Source organism: Erythranthe guttata, chromosome 10 (genome assembly GCF_056151865.1).
Source record: "Erythranthe guttata isolate IM_541 chromosome 10, IM_541, whole genome shotgun sequence".
NCBI classification, from domain to species: domain Eukaryota; kingdom Viridiplantae; phylum Streptophyta; class Magnoliopsida; order Lamiales; family Phrymaceae; genus Erythranthe; species Erythranthe guttata.
Genome location: NC_142542.1, coordinates 5,434,576 through 5,450,315, shown reverse-complemented (window position 1 = coordinate 5,450,315; position 15,740 = coordinate 5,434,576). Strand labels below are relative to the sequence as shown.

The 15,740-nt window shown below is 36.7% G+C and overlaps 3 protein-coding genes across 3 annotated transcripts; 1 reads left to right on the top strand and 2 right to left on the bottom strand.

Moving 5' to 3' along the window:
• Window positions 1-3,593: 3,593 nt before the first annotated feature.
• LOC105970981 (uncharacterized) lies at window positions 3,594-8,136 on the bottom strand. The gene is made up of 13 exons (XM_012995823.2): window positions 7,571-8,136; window positions 7,007-7,162; window positions 6,701-6,913; window positions 6,523-6,612; window positions 6,294-6,410; window positions 5,919-6,188; window positions 5,644-5,800; window positions 5,120-5,197; window positions 4,905-5,002; window positions 4,641-4,811; window positions 4,451-4,525; window positions 4,243-4,350; window positions 3,594-4,174 (listed from the first exon to the last, which is right to left on the bottom strand). Exons 1-13 carry the CDS (start codon window positions 7,961-7,963, stop codon window positions 3,833-3,835), a joined length of 2,268 nt encoding a protein of 755 aa, XP_012851277.2. The 5' UTR covers window positions 7,964-8,136; the 3' UTR covers window positions 3,594-3,832.
• A 986-nt stretch (window positions 8,137-9,122) lies between these two features.
• On the top strand, window positions 9,123-13,542 carry LOC105970944 (pentatricopeptide repeat-containing protein At1g71210, mitochondrial). The gene is made up of 4 exons (XM_012995776.2): window positions 9,123-12,090; window positions 12,489-12,607; window positions 12,833-13,040; window positions 13,189-13,542. Exon 1 carries the CDS (start codon window positions 9,356-9,358, stop codon window positions 12,020-12,022), a length of 2,667 nt encoding a protein of 888 aa, XP_012851230.2. The 5' UTR covers window positions 9,123-9,355; the 3' UTR covers window positions 12,023-12,090; window positions 12,489-12,607; window positions 12,833-13,040; window positions 13,189-13,542.
• A 473-nt stretch (window positions 13,543-14,015) lies between these two features.
• On the bottom strand, window positions 14,016-15,413 carry LOC105970945 (small ribosomal subunit protein uS14z/uS14y/uS14x). Its single transcript, XM_012995777.2, has 3 exons — window positions 15,154-15,413; window positions 14,939-15,038; window positions 14,016-14,236 (listed from the first exon to the last, which is right to left on the bottom strand). Exons 1-3 carry the CDS (start codon window positions 15,213-15,215, stop codon window positions 14,228-14,230), a joined length of 171 nt encoding a protein of 56 aa, XP_012851231.1. The 5' UTR covers window positions 15,216-15,413; the 3' UTR covers window positions 14,016-14,227.
• Between the last annotated feature and the right edge of the window lie 327 nt (window positions 15,414-15,740).

Sequence of the window (15,740 nt, the reverse complement as noted above, 5' to 3'; positions counted from 1 at the left end):
AAAGACAATAAAAAGGTAGGTGTGTATATTAGGCATGCATTTGTATGCTCTAAAACTGCAAATAATCAAAGGCTACAAATAAAAGGTGTCTCAATTTGGCTGCCCACAATTGAGATCAAATAAGTTATGTAAATGTATATAAAATATAAATATAAATTAATTGATTAATTAATTAATAAAAGGTACAAAATTGGGGTATAGGGGGATGGAGTTTGTGTAGGAAAATGTTTTATTTCCGTGGGATGTCACTTACTCACCCAACCTTGACAACTTGTCTGCATTCTTGTATTATTATTATTATTATTATATTATTATATTATTTATTGTTCTTGTTTGCTCTAATGAGCTAAGCTAATTTGTAATTAAGTTAATTGCATTATCAAATTAGGACAATGGAGTTTCTTATCAGCAAATTAAAATAAAAAAAATTGGACAATGAAGTTTTTGTTTCGATGTAATTCCACTGTTTTGTCTTTTTATTAAAAAAAAATATATATCTCACATTTTTATTATTTAGAAGTTCTTGGAAACAATACGGGCTACGCCCGAAATCATTAAGTAATTGGTTGTCGAACTTCACTGTCAATTTTCAGAAGGTGATCATCACGATCTCACTGTCGATTTGTAGTCAATTTTCGTAAATTTATTATTTTATTTTGTTGAAAAACTCATTTCCACAAGTTCACAACTAATTAGTATACTAAATACTAATAGAACTTGTTTATCTATTAATAATATTATATTGCCCTAGCTAGGTCTAGGGCAAACAATGAAAGGCAGAAATGCTTAATTCATAATTAATTAATAATTAATTAGAAGCCTAAATGTTGAAGCAGAATGGTAGAATATTCAGAACCTGAACAAAAGCTAAATGACATACAAACGTAACCTACTCCACATGCTACAATGTATTTATATTTATTGACCCATCGTACCCCTAAATCCATATATATATATATATATATATATATATATATATATATATCTTCTCTGATAATTCAAACATTTATATATATATATATATATATACACACACACACACACATAATGTGAGATCGATCATTGCTTATAAATTGTTGAGAGGAATTAATAAAAACCCTGAAATCATCCATGCATCGATCTGCCCTAGCTAGAAAGCTAATAATATTCTCCTTTTGGGGCTCCATCTCAACACTCGTGCACGTGGACTTGTCCCATTCCCCACATGCCCACACAAACAAATTCAAATTCATATAATATTATATTATATGTTTTGATCAACACAAACAAATAAATTTAGGGTAAATTACGTAAACCCCCTTTACTTAGACTAAATTACAAAAACCACCTCCATCTAATCGTAATTATCAAAAAATCTCTAATGTTTGTTTCCGTGTTACACCAACCCCTTGGCTCCTTAGACCCTACACCCGATGATAAATACCGCGTGGGTCTTCTGCTGACACGTGTATTTTTTTGTATTTTTCTAAAATCCCTACAGGTTAACCAAAGTGGGGGAATATTTAATAAATAATTGAATATAACACGTGTCAGCAGAAGGCTCACCCGATGTTTATCACCGGACGTAGGGTCAAAAGAACCCAAACCCCTTAGAGTGTGACTTTTCACGGATTTTTTTTTTCTTTTCCAGGGAATAGACTTTACACAATTTCAAATGTTTTATTTTATTTCTCACCTATTTAACATAAGGTATAACAGATTGTACACATTTTATGTTAGAAAACTCGATCAACAGTTAATCAGAAGGGGAATTTTGATTATTACGGATGCATGGATGGGGGCATTTTTTCGTTATTTAACCTAAGTTCGAGGGGATTTTTGTAATTTACCCGTAAAATTAATACAATTAAACATTAATTCATGTCCATCGAGTTTCCATGGCGGGAGCACACGTGTCAGACCGGGACATTTTGATTAATGTTCATCGTACCCATATCACACCAACACCTGTGTTTTTCAAACAAAATCTCCATGGTCGATCGATATCCTTAATTAATTAAATAATTAATTAATAAAATTTGTAGTCAACTAGTAATTTGATGGGGGGCCACCCCCTCATCCCCGTTCGCTTATACCCATGCCAATGTTTATAAACTTTATAGCAATTGAATATATTATATTGCAATAATGCATGCATCCCCAAAAATATATAACAACTCACATTTGCCCAAGTTTCAATGTGTGAACTCTTTAAATTCTTGACTATGTGAATAATTAACCTGTGATTTCCGAGTGATTCACCACGAGGTCAAATCAAATTAAAATTAAAATAAACTTAATAAAAATAATATAAAATCTCAAATATATGATCGATCTTTAAATTAGAAAAATAGGCAATAGAGGAGGTGAATAAAATAAAATTGTTGGAAAAACAAATCTTGAGGTTGGATAGACTGAGAACTACTACTCAAAGCAATAAAATGAAATGTAATTCAACAAAGAATTTCAATTTTTTTTTTAATATATTTTCTTGTTTGTTATGAGTTGATTTTGATTAATAGTTAAGAAACTCCAATAATACTGCAGCATATGTTGGTTGGAGCATATTTGCAGTTCGTGGTCCCCTAATCCAGAAACTTAGCAATGTGTTTAATTAATCAAGACTCTTTAACCAATCAATTATCGAAACGTTTAATGTTAAAAGTATTTGTTAATTACTTTTGATTATGAGGTCCATTTAAACATTCACCTCGAATCATGAACAAGTTAAGAAGAATATCCGATGTAAGATTCATAGTAATCTATTAGCAAGAAACTTTGATGGAAAATACGAGTTGGGAGGCCGAGGCACAAAAATATTTCGTTTTCTTAAGATGAATTGTACACATAAATAGTGTTGATTGAGAGCAATTCCAATTATACCGGCCCACTAGGCAAGTTTAACCCAATAAAGCCCATAAAAAGCGAGGCCCGCGTAAATCGGTCGCTCGCAAGCTGCCAAATAACAACTCATCCTTGAGTAACTCTGGCGGGCAAGACAAATCGTGAAAGGACCTAACGAGAGGACGTACGAATGTGAGGCAGCGGAACAATCTGCTGCCTAGGCTATATGACAACATTTAATGCACGTCCCATCAACTGTCAGGTTCACGGAATGTTTGTTGCTTTTGGCACATGCAGCTATCCCACTGTTCACTTGAAATGACATGTTCACTTGAAATGACATAAGATATGCGATTGAAAGGTGATTTAGAGTCCGACTATATTTTACTAAGATGATTCGACAGGTGTAACTGGATTGAAGGAGTGAAGTCCACTCCTCCCATTATAAATATTCGACGTCGCGAGCCATGCAAGATAAGAACCTAACATCCAAAGAAAAACACATAACTTGTGAAAGAATCCTATTTAGAAAAATCATTGATCTGGCCGTCGAAGTATTAACTCCGGCCTAAAACGTTCAGACTTTTAACGCGATCTTTCAATACTTTGTCATCTGAAATTATAATATTTTCGATACATACATATAGTTATATATATATATATATATATATATATATATATATATATATATATATATATATATATATATATATATATATATATATATATATATATATATAATACAATTCTTCAAGATGGATTATACAGGATTAAAGACTATAATCACAATGTAATAATAAACAATAGCAACGTAGATGAGTCCTTCCCAGGCATATTAGAGGATACAAGGATATAACGATGAGTCCTAATTCATGTACAAACTAATTGTACAGTTCTGCTGCTTTGGACAAAATATTAACTTAGGCTTCGATTCACCTAAAAATCCATACAATCTTCTCACAATATCTGTACGTATATATATAATTATATAAATAATTATCAAGATTCATCATTCGTTTCCATCGCAACAACAGGCATAACAGCCCAAACAAGCCAAAGCACCGAACAGCTGAGTGAATGCAATCGCGCACTGATCGTTCATTTTAGAGCAACACTGTATGCAGTACATGCAACAGCAGTGGTTGAGAAGCCTTCCGCAGCACACAGAAGCCGCCTTTACGAAAACCTCTGCAGCATCGGCTGGTTTCGTGTCTTTACACCCTGGAGGAATATTATCGCCTGTAGCAATTGGATTTCCGAAACCGAGCCCCACGTTGTGCAGCACCGATATTCTTTTAGGTTTGGAGTCTTCGGCCTTGTTGTGTTGATCCGCTTTGCTTTTGCTCGAAACCTGCAACCGTGTCTTTTTAGGTTTTTACAGTTAATTTAAGGTGCGTGTGTGTGTGAATAAGAACGAACCTGTTGCTTAGTGGTGGAATCGACTTTTGTTTTCCCTCTCTCTGTCTCGAGCAAGACCATGCTCGTGTGTTCAGAGATAATACCGTTTAGGACACTCATTTTCGCTATCTGTTGACAGAAGAAAACACACATCATCAATTACGTTTGGCTACAATCTTCGTTTTATAGATTAGTACACGAAATTAGTAGCATACGTATCGAAATATACCTTATCCTGGAGCTCCTGATTGTCTGAGAACCAGGCTTGAGCTGTGAGTTGTTCAATCTGATGTTTGGCTACAATCTGTGGATATTTATCCAATTAAATAAAAATGTTATCTTTATTACGCAGCGTATTTCATGCAGTGCAAAACTTATATAAACCGAAGGAACTACTAAAATAAATTCGGGTATATTACCTTGGCAATAGGCATCTCGTTTGCCTGTTCCACTTTCAGCTCGAGAGAAAAATTGCTCATATCTGCAACGATACCATTAACTTTAAGGGTATTCGGAAAAGATCCCTGGTATCTGCCTGACACAATCAAAGGGCTTTCAGACGAAAGGTCTGGAATTTCAGAAGAAAACACCTACACCATGAAAACCATTAACTCTTCGTTAAAAAAAACTCAATTCCGTAAGTAATATCAATAGAAAACGAAAAAAACGAATAATATATTTACCTCAAGATCAAGTGTATCGAGATTCTCAAAAGCAATATTTGCTAGAAAGATAGATGACGCTCTAGCAAACAGCCGTCTCACTCGAACCTCAATGGAATCTGACAAATCGAAGAAAACAAATTAGAGAAGGGGATTTTATCATCAGATCTTCTTATTATACATGTGAAAATAGAAAGGCGATGTAATATATATTTACAGGACAGAGAAAAACTTACCGACATCACTGGCGATTTCATGATGCCCCCGACCAGTTGTTGCAAGCATCCGAAGAAAATAATGATTACAGAATGTGCCTAACACATTCAAATCACTAGTTTAGAACATTGAAATAAAAATCAATGATTACAGAATGTGCCTAACACATTCAAATCACTAGTTTTGAACATTGAAATAAAAATCAATGATTACAGAATGTGCCTAACACATTCAAATCACTAGTTTAGAACATTGAAATAAAAATCAATGATTACAGAATGTGCCTAACACATTCAAATCACTAGTTTTGAACATTGAAATAAAAATCAATGTAATGAGAGAAACAGCAAGATTTAGAGGTGACTTTGTTATAAGACAAAGATCTTCTCTTTGTCTGAACTTGCGGGCCCGTCTCACCAGTTTGACTACTTGTGTGTAACAAATTTTAATATATTTTTTCCTAGGCTTTTCCTCATCCACCTCTTGAATATTTTTTTAATTACATTCGATGAATTTGAAACATTATAAATACATAACTACACACCTATGCCGAGAGTGTATATTCTTGTAGAAACGTTCTTTTGGCTTGTTAACTGAGTTTTCACCGTGTCGCAAATATGTTTCTCGTCTTCCACAGCTCCATCAGTAATGAGGAAAATGATTGGCATTGAGTTGCAACTATCAGATAACATATTCATAGCCTGAATAGTAAAGGCAGTTTCTGTTAGTATACAAGTATCAGCTTTTAACAGAGCCGATAGATATAAATGACAAACAAATTACGCATTCCTGAACTATATATAGAAGATCGAAAGGTACCTGATTTAGAGGAAGCAGAATATTCGTGCCACCACCAGCTACAAAATTCATATTGATCCACTGAGTCACATTTTCAATAGCTTCTGAAGTTGCTGGCTCAAGTGCCGAGGAAAACAGGTAAATTTCACCATTGAATGCAATTACATTAAACGAGTCTTTGGGGTCAAGCTTCGCGAGTGCAGCGAAAAGGGCATTTTTGGTATCTTCGAGTGTTCTACCTCTCATGCTTCCACTAATATCAACAACAAACACCACTTCCTTCCTAAAAACCTTTACACAATTTAAATCAAATTCAGCCAATATTCATCCGAAAGCAATAGTTACAAGAAATATTTTTAATAATAATAATGAAAGAGAGACTGAATCTCGAGTTACCTTTTCACTCTGCTGCTTCCCCGGGAAAACATAGCAACAGAACATATCCCTATTGTCTGCATCCTGTAACAATGGAGGACTCAAAAGTACACCACCAAGAGTATGACTTGAAGACACCTGAAAAATCGGTACCGTAGAGATTTCTTTCTGGTCAAACGCATTGCTTATGAACAACTACTTATCGAAATTAATCAGATTACACACAAAAAATGTATATTTAAAATCTTACAGTATATGCGAACTGAAAATCATTGCTTGACCATGAAAGAACTTCAGCTTCATACAAGAAACCCAACTTTCCAGCTTGTCGTAGTCGCTCCTAAAATCTCGAGAAAAATGAAAACTGTAAGGAAAATCATTCTTCTTATTCATCTCGTAATCGACCATCGGAAAGAGTAATGGTGTACCTTCAGGGGATGAGAACTAGTTCTGCACAAAACCTCGGTACCGGGACCCGCATTAACATTCAACTGTATCTTCTCATGTTTAGATATCTTCTTTGCAGCTGGGGTTACATACTCGGGGAAACTAAATGGAATATCCAAGGTGAATTGACCGTCATGATACACTAACTTTTGTGACCATCTAAGTTTAACAGATATATTGGTCCCTCCATCAATCTGAAAATAAAGAGACATAATACCATGTTTGTTAAACAAAGATCGAGTATGTTATTCAGACAGTACAACAAGAAAGGGCATAGGAGGACTTGCCTGTGGAATTGTAAGAGTGAATATATGAGCTCTTAAGAAGCCTCCATCTTCAATCTTCGCCACCTTTTGTTCTGTACATTTTTCGTTTTCCGCGGCGATTATTTGGGTAGAGTATGATTTCCTCGGCACCTCAACCTCCACACCTAGAATTGAACCCTGTTAGCCAAATAATATACTTCTTGAGAACCAAAAAATAAAACCATCGCGTCGCTAATGTGAAGCGAGACGAGTACAATAATTTTACAACTGACAGCATAACGGGAGTTTATCGCAACATAAATTACAAGTGAACATGTATAATACCAACTTCAAAGACAAATCCACCCGAATAGCTCACACGGAATAAATACTAAACCAAGTCAGAACAAAAATTTCCCTATTTATATGCACTAAGATAAGATGAAGCGTGTTCTTACTACAACAGAGGTTGCAAGAGAACAGGGGAAGCCCTAGTAAAATGAAGTAGAAAAACAACCTATTTTATTTTGCTTGGATGAAATTCAGACAATTAGAAGCATAAAAGAAAGAATAAAGCGCAGAAGAGAAGAATCTATCTACAGCTACCTGTTCGCCCATGGGAACAGCGATGCGGCAATCGCAGCTGCGGCTGCCCATGACGCAGTGCACGCGCCACGTGCCGGTGACGGTGACGAACGCGGTGTCGAGATAGCAATCAACCTCGAGGGAAACCCCGTTCATCTGGAGCGGGATCAAGGCCGGGGGGTCGCACCTGCCGTGCACGTGCGGCTGGTAGCTCGGCATGTCCGGGTTGTCGACGATCGCCGGGTCGGAGATCACGGCGTAGACCATTGGGGAGTTCGGGAGGTACGAGTACCCGGCGGCCCTCTCCATCGCCGTCGGGGGCTTCGGCGGCGCAACCGCCCTGTCCTTGCCGAAGTACACCCTCTTAGAGAGGCGCAGCCCATCCTCCACCGCGGCCTCGAAATCCTCCGCCATAGCTAGCAGTTCCAAAAAATGGGGAATTCGAAACGTGATTTTTTTTTTTTTTTTTTTTTTTTTGAAGGCTGGAGCCGACGATTTAGGTTAATGGCGATTATTGTACGAACCTTTAGGAGAGAGAAAAAAGATGGCCGTTGGAAACGGTGGGACCCACCACCTAATGAATTATCTCCTGCAACAAGAGCGTCACTAGCTTTTTGCACCCTAATGGAGAATCTGTTGTACAAACAGTGAAGGACAATTGTCGTCCCGAATGTACAAACAGTTGAAGCTCGGTCCTGTGAGCCTTGCTGCAGAGGATAAAGCTCCCAACGGTTCTATTCTTTTCGTGACCATTTGATAAGGAGGGCCGTACGAAATTCCAGGCGTTAAATTAACGAATCAACTGTTTCCAGCTCAGCAGCCAATTCATCATTTTCTGTTAATTTCTACACAATTGTCGCTACATTTCTCTATGTCGAATCTCAGACAATTCTTTTTCTTTTTATTATTGCTTAAAATTAAAATTTCTGAAAAAAGCTTTTGTTAACTCACAGTCAACGGACTATTACAATATTTAAACATTTAAAACTTAAGCCCAGCCCGAAATCATTTATCTTAACCCGGCCCGGTCCGCTTTCAATGAACAAATGTGGGCCTAAAATCGACAACATTTAGGCCCATTACCATCCCTAGACCAAATCTTATAATTTAAGTCAATTTTTTTTTTGACATATTTCTATAATATTAACTTTTATGTATAATTTATTATTTACTAACTAAAAATTTAATTACAGTTCTGACTTCTGATTGTTGATATTAATTAATTTGTATATATTTAACTTTAATTTCTCTAACTTTGATTAATTATTTAATATTAATTAAATACACCCATCCCACCTTAATTATGATTATTATAACTGATATTATAGTATGATCAGAAACTAATTGACATGTTAATTATAATCACACTACTAACTTATTTGAGTTAATTATGCTTTTAATAACATGGTTTTCAAAACCGTAGCAAAATTAATAATTTATAATGTTAACAATTTAAATTAATAATATTGTTTTTTCCTTGTTCATAAAGTTTTCAAACAGTGGTGAGCACTAATTAGATGTGACTATTTTTACTAAACACAAATAATTATATGTGATTATTTATTTATTTATTTTGGGGAAAAATAGCTAGAAATTACTGAATATAATCTTTTATGTTGAATTTGCTAATACTCCTTAATTAATTTCTTCACCGGCGCGAAACATCAACCCTCTGTCAATCCGCCGCCCGCCGCCATTCTTCCACCACCGTGATTCGCCGTACAATCCACCATGTCCTCCACCAATTGACCACCAGAAAACAAACAGGATTTAAATTATTTCACAAACAAATCAGCAAAAAAGATAATGATGACTCTCAGATACGCGAGGCAGACCAGAGCCTTCCTCTCTCCTCCTTCCGCCGCCGCCGCCGCCACCACCACCGGACTTCCACTCTTCTCCACCGCCGCCACCCATCCCCACTCAATTTCCTCCGCCGCGTATCCTTCCTCCCCTTCGCCCTACTCCTCCAATCCCACCATTTCGAACGGATCCCTATCCGAGATACACCACGCCGGCCTCGTATTCTACTTCCGGGAATGGCTCATGTCTCGAAAGACACCTATCTTCGATCATATCTTCGAAATCCTCCGCGCACAAGAAGATTCCTCCGCCGATTCCGCCCTTTCTCACTTGAATTTCGGCGTATCGGAAGCTTTAGTTCTCGATGTATTGAGTTACGGGAGTAAAGATGTACTCTCCTGCTTGAAGTTCTTCGATTGGGCGGGCCGGCAGCCCGGCTTCCACCACACGAGAGCCACATTCAACGCCATTTTCCGGATCATATCTCAGGCGAAGCTGATGAATCTAATGGTAGACTTTTTAGAGAACTATACGAAGCAGAGGTATGTCCATAAAGTAATGTACTACAATATCTTGGTCATAGGTTACGCCGTAGCAGGCAAATCGGAGATTGCACTCCAACTGTTTGGTAGAATGCGGTTTCAGGGCGTGGATTTGGATTCATTCGCATACCATGTGCTTATGAATTCTCTCGTCGAGGAGGGTTATTTTGATGTAGTGGAGACGGTGGCGAAGGAAATTAGGATCCGGGGGTTTCAGAATGAGGTCACGCATTCGATTATGATGAAGAATCTTTGCTTGCAGAATGAGTTGGAAAGGGGAGAGGAGTATCTGCGTGGTCTTGTCGAGGATAACGGGGCGCGGTTGAGTGGAATTCCTGTCGCTACCTTCGTGGCCACCTTGTGCAAGAATAATAAATTTGATAAGGCCGCATTGTTAATCGAGGAGTTTACGAAAATGGGCTCCGTTTCGATGGAGCATGCATATGGTGTGTGGATTAGGGACCTCGTCAAGGCTGGGAAGTTGGATCGTGCCTTGGAGTTTTTGAAGGACAAGCAGGCGGTTGAGGATTATGTTCCGGATGTATTTCGTTATAACATGTTAATTTGTAGGCTTGTGAGGGAGAATAGGCTCGACGAGATCTATGATCTGTTCGCTGAAATGAAAGAGAAGGAGATATTGCCTGATGTTGTCACCATGAATGCTGTCTTGTGCTTTTTATGCAAGGCAGGGATGGTGGACATTGCAATGGACTTGTATAATTCGAGGGTGGAGTTTGGCCTCTCTGTTAATTGCATGGCTTATAATTATCTTATAAATACTCTATTGGGGGATGTCAGTGTCGATGAAGCGTATAACCTGTTGAGGAATTCCATGGAAGAGGGTTATTTCCCTGGTGAAAGGACCTTTTCCATTATTGCGGACGCTCTCTGTAGAGAAGGAAAGCTTGATAAGATGAAGGAGCTGGTTGTTTTCATGCTAGACCAGAATATCATGCCTAGTAACTTCACGTATGACAAGTTCATATCGGCTCTTTGTAAGGCCAGCAGAGTTGAAGAAGGGTACTTGTTACATGACATGCTCAACAGAATAAATAAATCATCTAGAGCGAGTACTTACCTGCACCTGATAAGTGGATTTAGTAGGTCAAGTAGAGGAGATATAGCAGCAAGATTGCTCATTGAAATGCAAGAAAGTGGTTTTAGGCCAAGCAGGAGATTGGTCAGAGAGGTAATTAGCTCCTTATGTAAAATGGATAATCCGGAGAAGCAATTCTACGGGTTGCTTGAGATGCTGCTGGCTCGTAATCAGTTGCCCACGTCTCGCAGTTACAACTTATTAATTGATGGAGCTGGACATGCGGGGAAGCCTGAACTGGCCATGCTAGCATATGAAATGATGAAAAGCGGCGGTCTTCTACCTGATTTGAAGTCCGATATCATATTGTTGCAAAGTTATCTGAAAAGCAAAAAAACTGCTCATGCTATGGAGCTGTTCGGCGATTCGTCCACGAGATGGAAGAAGAGAAAACTGTGGCACACCATGGTTATTGGTCTTTGCAAAGTCAAGAAACCGGAGTATGCATCACAGGTAATGGAGGATATGAAGACAAACAAGATAACACCTAGTGTCGAATGTTATGAGGAGCTTATAAAGCTGTATTGTGATTTGGAGCAATATGATAAAGCTGTGGATATTCTCAATGATATGACTCAAATCGGTCGTCCGGTTTCTTCCTTCATAGGCAATTTATTTCTGTTGCACGCATTGAGAACTAGGAAACTGTATGATGCTTGGGTTTCTTCATCCGAGAAGGAAAATCTAACCTCTGCCAGTTTGGTGTTGGGCCACCTAATAGGTGTTTTTTCTGGTTGTGTTGAAGGAAACTACGATGACGAGGATATGGAAGAACTGATCCAGCAAAGCTTCCGTATGGATATTTATACAAATAATATGCTTTTGAGGAGATTAAGTTTGAAAGGAATGGACTTCGCTTGTAATTTTTTTCACAGATTACAGAAAAAAGGGTATGAACCAAATCGATGGACTTATGATATAATTGTCCATGGTTTAGCCAAAGATGGTCGGAAATCAGAGGCTAAAAAATGGATGGAACGGATGTTCAGTAAAGGGTTTCATCTGACAGAAGTTACCCAACGTATGATCTAAGCATGACCGAAAGTTCAGTTTTGCAAGGTTCATAATAATGGACAAATGTGTAACCTCCAAACATATATGTGAGTTATTCACATTTTTACTCACAGTATACATTTTTGTTTGTAGTTGTGCTCATCCTTGAATTATTCTTCTTCACGGTACCTCGGTACTGCTTGTGTGTATAGATTTACTCATCTTTGATTTAAAGAGAGGATCCTAATATATCTGGTTATCCTCAAGTTGCTTTTTTTTTTCTTTTTTGGCTTATATCAGTTGCTTCTTCATATCTCATTGATGCTTACTATGAACACAACACTCTCAATTTGCATATTTGAAGTTAGCTCATGAAATTTGATATCTTGTCAAGGCATTTCATATAGTGTTATGATTGGGTCAAATGTGAATTATACATGATAATGTGTGGGTTATTCTCATTTTTCTTTTGTGCCGATTCGCAACTGCATATGCTATCCTTTAGGGTCTCGGATAGTTACGATGATAAAGACCTGCTGGATTCTCGAGATGAAAACACTGAGAGGGCCTTCGAATTTGATAATCTGTCACTCTTGCGAGCTATCAGTGCAATGGAAATAATTGGTGAGTCAAAGGTTTTCCTTTAAATTAAAACGAAACAGTAGCATTTGTCGGGTAAGTGGTGTTAAATCAATAACAAAATCTTGTTCTGCAAAAAGAAAAATAAAACATGTTACATAAAAAAAAGTTAGTTATCTAGAAATAATCTTCGTGTATTCAGCTTTTTAGATATGATAATCTTCTTCACTTGCTAATACGATTTCTTTGTTAATACCTCGTTGCTTGCAGTCATCAGTGTTGCATTGTTTAGATGCTTACCTTAGAAGAGGTCGCCCCTTGAGAAGTTCATCAGTGTAAAAGGATATCGTCTAATTTACAGTGGAGGATGCGGATTCTCATTTACGTTCTCTCTGGACTTATGTGGAAAGAGAAAACCGAGACCCGATTGAGAAAGAGTTACTCAGAGGCACGAAGCTACATTTTCTCTTCCAAGGGAGTAAGTCACGAACATGTCCCTTCAATTAGTGATCCCTTTTGTTCTATTGTTGAAATATCAAATATGTATACGTGTGTGTATATATATTTATTGGTAAGTGTATCTCAATTAACAGTAAATTTAAAATGAACTTGCGTATATTTTACAGGTTCTTGGAGAGAAGTAGCCACATATTTCCAGATTGGCTGTTCGGCACTACTGCATAGAAAAATCCATCTTCAACGTATACCCAAAAGGTACGTGCGTATGGTCTAGCCATGTGTTACTTTTGGATCTTAGCTCTTAATATCTTGAAAGTTGTGAGAAGGACCCGAAAAATCTCAAATGTTTGTACTCTACTGAAACAAGAATATGTTATGAGGTGGAACCTACAGTTAACAAAAGGGAAGAGGGCGATGGCATATTCATGTAATTGTTATATCTTTGAATTGGGTAAAGTGTTAATATGGAATTGTATTGTCAAAATGATTTTCCACAGTTATTAAGCTTGAAGAACCTCAAACCCTGAGCCCTTCGTTTTTAGTATTAGTATTAAATGAATGTAAAAAGTATCATAAGAAGACAAATCATCACTTGTTTTTAAAGATTGAATAATTTGTAAACTCAGAAAACAATGATATCAAACAAGAGGTTATTTCTATGCTACACACGGTTAAAGTCACCTCGAGTTAATTTTTACAGTTAATCAAACACACACTAATATGTGTTTTTGTGTTAATAAGGGTTGAGATTTCCCCAGTGTAGCATAATATAGACCTCATACAAGGCATTATTGGAAACCTGCTTTTAGTTAATTTTCTTTTATAACACGTTAAAAACCGTGATAAACAAAACACAATCAACCATAAGAATCGTGCTTAGAGTAATATTGCTTCAATCAAACGCAACTGAATAACCATGGTGGTCTGAGCAAGTTGCCTTTAAGGCACAGATCACCTAACTGTCGAAAAAGTTGATATCTTAAAACCATAAACAGAGAAAATAAGTAAAGTTTCGATATTGAAAAGGTTGCAACATTTAGCAGTTAGCACAAATAAAACATAACCAACATAATCTAATTTGTCTTGAGAGAAAGTCAACTTGGAAAACAAAATTTGAACATCTTAAAACTAACAAGCTTTTCAAGTTTGCACTACGAATTTCAAAACAACTTCAACTTCAAAGCCTGCTGCGATATCCATGCTTCATTAACGGTACTGCAAGATACAAAACAGAATACAATATCAGCATTTGCACATTTCATTTGCACATTTCAGATGACCAGATATAAAAGACATCAAATCGAAACATAAAAGCCGAATTAACTATCTCCACAAATATTAAGTTATACCAAAAACATGGTAAAACCCCAAATATTATACATACTACATCTCCCAAATCGAAACGTAAAAATCGAATTAACTAACTCCGCAAATTCTTAAGCTTCATTTACCCCAAATATTACATACTACATCTCCCATAAGAAACACGGGAAAACCCACAGTGACAATCAACAAACATCTATCCTAATGGGAAGGATTTGAGTAGGTACGACAATTTGTACAAATCATTTCAATTTGGATAAACGGAAACTGGATTAAAGGGAAGACGAGGATTTCAAATGACAATGTGAATTTCTAATAACCCCAAACTAGGAGGACTAAACAATTACACAAAATGAATATTACGAAATGCACAAAGCATAACAATCGAATATAATCAAACAAGTATTATTATGAATTTGATACCAAAGCCTCCAAATTATCAAATCAGGTCAACCTAAAACTAATTAAAAATATTCAAACTGAATCAAACCCTGAAAAACATTAAGTTATACAATAAATCAAACTTCAATATTCATACAATAAATCTTTTGGGGATTAATTTTTAAATATAAAAAAATAGAGTAAAAAACAAACCTTGATGAAGCCAATTTCCTTGGAGTTACTGCGGAAGCACTGCCTGCAACACATCAGACCGTATTTCCTGATCAACCCATGCGGGTTTCCACAGACCCGGCTGTGCCAAAGACGAAACAAATATATAAATACTCAGCTAATTTCTCCGACGAGAACAATCGGAAAAAAATTTCTTCAGTATAAAAAAAAAAAAAAAAAAAAAAAAAAAGACAGACCAAGTGCGTGATCCAGGGCCGTAGGTCTTGGGATGCGAGTTCCAGATATTCGCGTGACCCATTTTTCTTCTCCGCCGGTGAGAAACCCTAAGTCGGAATCAACTGAGGAAGAGGCGCCGATATGATGCGAAAACCCTAATTGCGTGGTGATGGAGGATGAGTTAACGTTTTTATAGGGCTAGATTAATTGATGCGATTTGTCCAATATGCCCTCAGCTCTTCAATTCAACTTGGCCCGTTTGACAGCTTTGTTTAATACCGGTCAATAATATGTTTTTATTTTTCCTCTAATAATAAATTATTATTATTATTACATATAAAATGGTGACCATAAATATTTTTAATATCTTTTTTATTTTATATTGTAGTAATTCGCAAGTGGCCCTTGGTTACGTCTAATTATCAAAATAGTTACGTCGAGTCGATTTCAATAATCAAAATGGTGAACATAAAACATATAAATTGATCAAGTTCGTGCACGCACAATAATCAATTCAACACTTTTTTTTTCCTTTCGAAAATCAAATTGATACTTATCATTTTATAATATTGTCGATTCAAAATTTTATATTCAGTCGCGGATTTTA

Excerpts from the sequence above, each read along its gene's own strand:
- LOC105970945 (XM_012995777.2), bottom strand. The coding sequence starts at position 15,215 with ATGGGTCACGCGAATATCTGGAACTCGCATCCCAAGACCTACGGCCCT. Across the intron at positions 15,039-15,153 it reads GGCCCTGGATCACGCACTTG|CCGGGTCTGTGGAAACCCGC; the intron begins GTCTGTCTTTTT and ends TCTTTGGCACAG.
- LOC105970981 (XM_012995823.2), bottom strand. The coding sequence starts at position 7,963 with ATGGCGGAGGATTTCGAGGCCGCGGTGGAGGATGGGCTGCGCCTCTCT. Across the intron at positions 7,163-7,570 it reads CTGTTCCCATGGGCGAACAG|GGTTCAATTCTAGGTGTGGA; the intron begins GTAGCTGTAGAT and ends TTTGGCTAACAG. Across the intron at positions 5,003-5,119 it reads TGAAATCGCCAGTGATGTCG|ATTCCATTGAGGTTCGAGTG; the intron begins GTAAGTTTTTCT and ends TCGATTTGTCAG.
- LOC105970944 (XM_012995776.2), top strand. The coding sequence starts at position 9,356 with ATGATGACTCTCAGATACGCGAGGCAGACCAGAGCCTTCCTCTCTCCT.